The 7922-nt window shown below is 32.5% G+C and overlaps 1 protein-coding gene across 1 annotated transcript; it reads right to left on the bottom strand.

Moving 5' to 3' along the window:
• On the bottom strand, nt 882-2507 carry LOC104714937. Its single transcript, XM_010432402.1, has one exon. The coding sequence runs from the start codon at nt 2505-2507 to the stop codon at nt 882-884; it is 1626 nt and encodes a 541-aa protein (XP_010430704.1).

The following is a 7922-nucleotide window of genomic DNA, read 5'->3' as shown; positions in this document are numbered from 1 at the left end:
GAACCTTGGTTAGAGTTATGTTAGGTTGCTGGATAGATTGGATAGGAATGTTATTGTATTGATGATGTATCGTTTCTGTATTATTGGTATGTTTCCGCTGTGCATATTGGTTGTTATTGGTTTAATGAGGAATTGTGGTTTGGGTGGTTTAATTAAGTAGTATGGGATGCTTAATTATATGTTGTATTTATTATTAAAAAAAAAACGGGTCAGGTCGTTTCAACTTCACCTTCTTCATGCCGAATTAACCTGTTAAAGTTTATTTTGTAAAACTTTTTCACAATTTTAGAAGTTGATAGAAAAATTCAATAATCATATTTGAAGTTTTACCTTCTTCTCCTTGCTGTAGAAATGTGTGAAGCGAAATAGTGTTCTGAGAAATAAGATATCTCATCATTCAAGTAGGATTGAACTATTGAGCCAGCTGGATATCTTTTGTTCTTCGCTTTCCCGTTTAAACGTTTAAAAAACCTTTCAAAAGGATACATCCACCTATATTGCATAGGACCACGAAGTTGTGCTTCATAAGGTAGGTGAATAGGGAGGTGCTCCATTACATCAAAGAATGAAAGAGGGAAGATTTTCTCCAAATTACACAAGATCATGACAATATTATCCTTTAGAATCTCGAGGCGGGATTGCTCCAATGTTCTACTACATAGGTCGCGGAAAAATGCTCTAATCCCTACAAAGTTATAACATGTTATGTTGTTATATATAAATATAATATCAACAACTAAACCAAATTACATGTTTAATTTATATACCTGAAATCGCCAGGTGGACATTACGCGGTAAAAGCTCTGCAAATATGAACGGAAGCAATCGTTCCATAAACACATGGCAGTCATGACTCTTCATTCCCGAAAACTTTCCATTTTTCATGTCAGCACANATGTAGCTAAATCTGCGACATAGCCGTCTGGGAATCTAACATCTTCTTTTACCCATTTTAATAAAGCCTCTTTCGCTTTGGTTTTCAATCTCCAAATAGGGAATGGGGCTCTCCCTTGAGCATCTAGATGTAAATCTTGCCGGGAACAAAATCTTGCAATATCCAATCTTGACTGCACGTTGTCTTTCGATCTATCTTTTACATTCATAGTGGTGTACATCAAGTTATCAAAGACATTTTTCTCGACGTGCATCAAATCCAGGTTGTGCCTTAAATTCAGATCGACCCAGTACGGTAACTGCCATAATATGCTTTCTTTATGCCAATTATGCCATCTTCCGTAGCCTTTAACTTTCTTTTCGTGACCATTCCCACCGCAAATAGATGTTTTAGGTGCTTTGGCTTTCCTTATACGCTCATAGATAGCTTGACTACTCAGAGATGCTGGTGGCTCGTCATTCAATGAATCTTTTCCCTTCAGAAAGTCCTTTTTATTCTTCCGCATCGGATGACTTTTAGGAAGAAATCTCCTATGACAGTCAAACCAACATGTTTTCCTCCCAGCTGGTAATTGAAAAGCATCAATGTCATCCATACAAATTGGACATGCTAATCTTTCATGTGTCGTCCATCCCGACAACATACCGTATGCTGGAAAATCGCTTATTGTCCACATAAGAACAACTTTCATGTTGAAATTTTGATTTAGTGAGATATTATAAGCCTCAACCCCATTATACCATAACTCCTTTAACTCATCGATTAATGGTTGGAGGAAAACATCAAGGCTGGCTCGTGGGTGGTTTGGTCCGGAGTTCAGAATCGTAAGAAATAAATACTCGCTGTTCATGCACATATCCGGAGGTAGGTTGTATGGAGTTAAGATCACAGGCCACAAAGTATGATTTTTGGAGACCCCAAATGGATTACAACCATCTGTACATAACCCAAGGTAAACGTTTCGTGGCTTTTGCGCAAATGTGGGATGTAAATGTTGGAAATTCTTCCATTCAGGCGCATCAGATGGATGACACATTACTCCATCTTCTGAATCATGCTCAGCATGCCATCTCATTGATGATGCGGTCTTCTCTGATTGGTACATCCTCTTCAATCTATCTGCAATAGGTAGATACCACATACGACTGAAGGGTATTCTAGTTCTACCCCCACTACTTTTGTACCTTGGCTTCCCACAGAACTTGCAATGCTCCAAATTCCCATCTTCTTTCCAAAATATCATACAATTCTCTATACATACATCAATTGTATGGTATGGCAATCCTATCTTTCGAACTAAAGTCTCTGTCTCGTAGTATGAACCAGTAGCTTGATTACCCTCTGGTAAAACCTCCGTAAACAATTCAGCCCAATCGTCCATGCATGCCTCAGACAAATTATTATCAACCTTGATGTTCATGAACCTAGACGCCAATGATAGTTGCGAATGACCTTCATGACATCCATCATAAAGTGGAGTATTTGCAGCATCCAACATGTCGTAGAACCGTTTCGCCTCTTGAGTGGGTTCTTCATGGATATGATCATATCCACTTTCATATTCATGATACTCATTAAAAGGCGTGATACCATGAAATGCATCATTCACCATCTCAGCATATACATTTCCCTCAAATCCTATTGGCTGCCTACTAGGTTGACTACCATGCTGACTACTAGTACTAGTATAATTTGTATTAGGATAATGACTACTAGTTTCTACCCCTAGTACGTCATAATCTTCACCATGTTCAGACCATACATAATAATTTGGCATAAATCCTTTACTATGCAAATAATTAGATATTGTCGTACCATGCAAAATAACATCATTCTGACATTTTACGCAAGGACAGTAAAACCTACCTCCACTGTTTTGTGCCATAGGCTGGCTGTTTGTGAAATTCATGAACTGCTCAACCCCCGCCAAAAATTCTTTAGAGATATTATTTGTTCTTCCATCAATCTGATTATACATCCGCTCTCGAGATGAATTCCACATAGCTTTTTTTTTTCTTTTCTTCTAAAAAAACAAATCTTCTTTTTCTACTCTTCTAAAAGAAAAAAATCTTCTTTTTCACTACTTTTTTTTTTCTTCCGTCTCTCTTCTTACAAATGAATGAGAGTGATATGAATAGAATGGTGAGAGCGATGTGTTATATATAGTATAAAATTTGCAACTACTTTGCGACTACAACTAAAACCGTCGCAAATTACGACTCCTTTGTCACTCTTTTACCACATAATTGAGACAGATTAAAGCTCGAAAAAGTTCAGTACAAACGCAAACTTAAACATTTATCACGTTTTTTGCCGACATCACTAACCGATTGCTTTGCGACTCTTTTGCAACTACGAATAAAAGCGTCGCACATTACGACGCATTTGTCACTCGTTTACCACATAATAGAGACTCAAAAAAGGTCACAAAAGTTCAGTACAAACGCACACTTCCACATTTACCACGTTTTTTACCGACATCACTGACCGACTGATTTATGACTATAAAAGTTACAGCAAACTGGAAGTGGCAAATACGTCGTGATTTTAAGATAGCTTTGCGACTAACTTTACTGACTTAATCTTCAGTCTATAATTTGTCATAAATTGCGATTATTTTGCGACGCTCTATTTATTCTCGATAAAATGTCCCAAAGTAGTCGCATAATAGCAACCAGTTAGCGACTTCATTTAGGCGTCGTAAATTTGCGTCTGTTTTACGTCCCAAATATTTGTCATCGTTAGTCCGTCGCAAAAGTGTCACAAACTAGTCACAAAAGTTTGCAACTAAAAATTCAGTCACAAAAAATAGTCCCAAACGCCGTTTTTCCGTGTAGTGAATTGTCGATTTTGGTCGGTTTGGTTTAAGGAAAAACCATTGAACCAAGATACTTAAGTGGAAATCGACGAAAGGAAGGGTTTTGGCTTTTGTTTTGTCGCCGTTTATCATTTGTGAGAGGAAAAAGAGAGAAAACAAGTGTTCTTGAGATTGTGAGTGAGATTGGGAGATTCCTTGGCTGTTCTTGAGAGATTTGGAGCTGGGAAGGATCTAGAGGCTTTCTAGGAGGGTTGGATTCATTGCTTTTGGTCTGAATCTTCCTGCAAAGAGGTGAGTGCATGACCATGGCTAATCTAAGCCTTTGATTCCTTGTTCTTGCTTGTGTGTTGCTTTGCTTGTGTGTTTTTCTTGTTGGGATTGGTTGCTACAGGTTCCTACGGATGTATAAAGCTTGGGTTTCGAGTATTGGACAATTTGGTGGAGGTTGGGAGCGAGATTCGACTCTCGGCTTCGAGCGGATCGTAGTTGCAAAGGGAGTGTTGATCGACACCACTTGGTGTCGGTCGACACTAGTGAAGCAAGCATCGATCGACACTGTGGGGTAGTGTCGATCGACACCGTTGAGCCAGTGTAATGGGATATTGGTTATGTTCTGAATATTGTTTATTTATATTTATTGGATATTGGTATTGTTATTCCGTTGTTGATTGTGATTGTAGTTAGGGGGCTAGTGGGTATGGGACCACTAGTTATAGTTTAATTATTATATTTATATTATTACTATTTATTATTTTTTAAAAAATAGGTTGGATCTTTTCAAATAACATATAAATTTTTGAAAAATTATTTATATTTTATTCGAAAAATATTCTTAAAAAATTAATCTTACCTTCACATATGATCAAATAAATAATTATCAATGCTACACACATCAAATTAAACAAATTTTTAAGATTAACTCCCATGAGATTACATTGCAGTCGTGTTATTTCGTTCGCTTTTATTAGTAACCTTTCGTTTGCATCTTTTCAATGTAACATTTTATCTGTGTCTTTTCGTCATAACTTTTCGTTCACATATGATTAAATAAATAATTATTAATACTGTCAAATTAAACAAATTTTTACGATTAACTGCCATGAGATTACATTGCAGTCGTGTTATTTTGTTCACTTTTATTAGTAACCTTTCGTTTGCATCTTTTCAATGTAACATTTTATTTGTGTCTTTTCGTCGTAACTTTTCGTTCACAAATGATTAAATAAATTATTATTAATGCCACACACATCAAATTAAATTTGACGATTAACTGCCATGAGATTACATTGCATACGTGTTATTTCGTTCACTTTTATTAGTAACCTTTCGTTTGCATATTTTCAATGTAACATTTTATTTGTGTCTTTTCGTCGTAACTTTTTATAAAATATTTTTTAATTTCTGAAAAATGAATAAATGCAATCTACAGTCGTGTCATCTCTTCTTAATCTTACAGTCATATTTTTTTATATTTTATAAACCATTACAACTTGTGGTTAATAATAGTTAGAATTTATAATAATAATACTTAACATTAAATTCAAAAAAAAATATATATATATTTAGGTGTATGATGTAGCATCAAAATGTGCGCGTCTAAGGAAGATGGTCGGCCAAGGACGGCCGGGTTCATTACTCTCACACAGTCCTCTTTTTTTTGGCAGTCAGAATCCAAAACCTTTTCAAACTTTTAAAATATTTCATTTTCAGTATCTTTTGTTTTTAAGATTTCAATTTGAGTGTATTATGACTAGAACTAAATATACAAATCCCCTTAACCTATATGAAGTTGTAGATAAGTCTTTGTCGTCAAGATAGTTTATTGGACAATCATCTCAACCGTCTTTCTGTTGATCACGGTTTTCCATCTCCCAATAAACTGAATATTCCCAACAGTAGAAAATATAATAGAACAAACTGTGATATTTTATTTTTATTTTTACCTTGATATTTCATAATCAGATATTTTTAAAAAAAATAGAAATATAGAAATCCTTATTGTTTTCTATAATGCAATTAGTTTTCTAATCAAAAAGCATGGATTAGACAAATATATACTTGTGACAAAAAAAAACATAAACGAGCCAATATGCTCTTATTTTCTGAAAAACCAACTTGAACCATATTTTTTAACAGCTAAAAACAAAAATTTCAGTTTGGATTCATACCAATAGAATGATAACCCTTGATGAATAGATGGTTAAAGAGAGTATCTTAAGATTACTTAAACGAAAACAAAAAATTCTTTAAATATCTTTTAGTATTGTAGACACAACTCAATTTACCAAAAAATTGCAACGGTTCATAAGATAAATCAAATGTTTTAATGGTTCATCAAATAAACAAAATTTGTCGTAGTATAATTAAAAGGTTGCAACAATTCATTTAAATATATTTTAGTTATTTAAAACTAAGAAATAATAATTTATGAAGAGTTTATCCAAGTGATGTGATCTTAAATATTAAATATACCAATGTTGTAATGGTTCAATTAAACGGCTAAAATATTTTTTTAATATACTAATATTAATAATTTATGAAGATGTATACCTAGAGACTAAATATAATTAAATATTACAACGATTAACAAAATATATCAAACTGCAATAAATTTCTCACAGTAATGTACGTCATTTCTAACAAATTCTCTTTTAACTAATACAAATATAAAAAAAATTTGAATACAATGATGAGAAGTTATTTATATATAGATTTCTAAAGACGTGAACATTTGAATAGACACAACTGTTTGTAAAAGATACAACTTTATATTCAACAGACGTAACTTTTTAGAGAAACGCAACTGTAAAAAATTTCTGGCAAAAATATAAAATAAAGAAAATTTGAATACAATAATGAGAAGTCACTTATATATAAATAATAAATTTATAAAGATGTGAACATTTGAATAGACACAACTGTTTGTAAGAGACACAACTCTACATTTAACATACGCAACTTTTAGAGATATGCAACCGTAGAAATTTTCTGTCAAACAAAATATATATATTTTACGAAAAGGTTCCACGAAAAATTGCAACTGTTGTTGATATTTATTCAGATTGTTATTATTATATAGATTTATCCAGACTTTTTTTTTAGTTCTTAACTTTATCTATCTTCTATATGCAACAGGAGAAGACGGTGATATTATATAGGGTTTCTTAGCATTTTAGTAAATTTTGGAAACTTAATTAGTGTTTTAGTACAAACACTATTTATAATTGGCAAAATAGGTGAGAGTGTGTTTGTGTGTGTGTGTGAGATAGGAGATTTATGTAGGACCCATTTGTGAGACAGAAAAATTGTGATAATTATTTAAAGGAAAGATGATATGTATCCTCCTAGGAAGTTTCATATAGCACCACAACTCCACAGAATTCAAATCTCGATCTCTACACAAACCAGAAGTTCAAGTATTGTCCCCCTAATATAAAAGTTCGAAACTTCAGAACACACAAATGTTGGATAAATAACTGTTAATATAATTTTTTAAAAAAATTACATAAATAACTATTAATATAATTTTTTTTAATAATTTTAAATATATTACATAAATCTTTTGTATCCGTACACCTTATTAAGCGTACAGATGTATTTACACCTTATTAAGTGTACAGATGTCTATACACAATATTAAGTGTATAGATGCAATTTGTACAAAACCATTGTGGTACAGACATTTGTAGAGACATCTGAAAATCTAAAAATTAAATAAAATTACATCTACACAGTTAATAATGTTTAGAAACATTTGTACATTTAATAAAGTGTACGGATACAAAATTTGTAAAAAAATATTTAAAATTATCAAATAAATCATTAAACAAAATGCATATCAAATTATAAAGAAAAAATCATAGATTTTTATTTATCTAAAAAAATAAATTAAAAATTTCATTTTTTTTTATTTTTCTCTCTCACGCGCACACACACACCATCTCTTTCTTCTTTCTCTCTCACATACCTCACACACGTTATATCTCACAAGTGGGACTTTGACTATTTATCCAATTATGAATAATACATGTACTATTTTTCCAATTAAGTTTGGAAAATGTGCTAAAATGCCAACAATCTCTTATATATATACCTTGATCGATCGTAGCTTTTTTTCTTTTTTATTTTCATTTTAAAAGTTCTGGTTTTGTTGACAATTTTTTTACCAAAATAAAAAGAACTCATTGTGCAGATGAAACCCAATTAATT

Source organism: Camelina sativa, chromosome 9, assembly GCF_000633955.1.
Source record: "Camelina sativa cultivar DH55 chromosome 9, Cs, whole genome shotgun sequence".
NCBI classification, from domain to species: domain Eukaryota; kingdom Viridiplantae; phylum Streptophyta; class Magnoliopsida; order Brassicales; family Brassicaceae; genus Camelina; species Camelina sativa.
The sequence above is the reverse complement of the archived record's forward strand: the minus strand, read 5'-3'. Positions and strand labels throughout refer to the sequence as shown.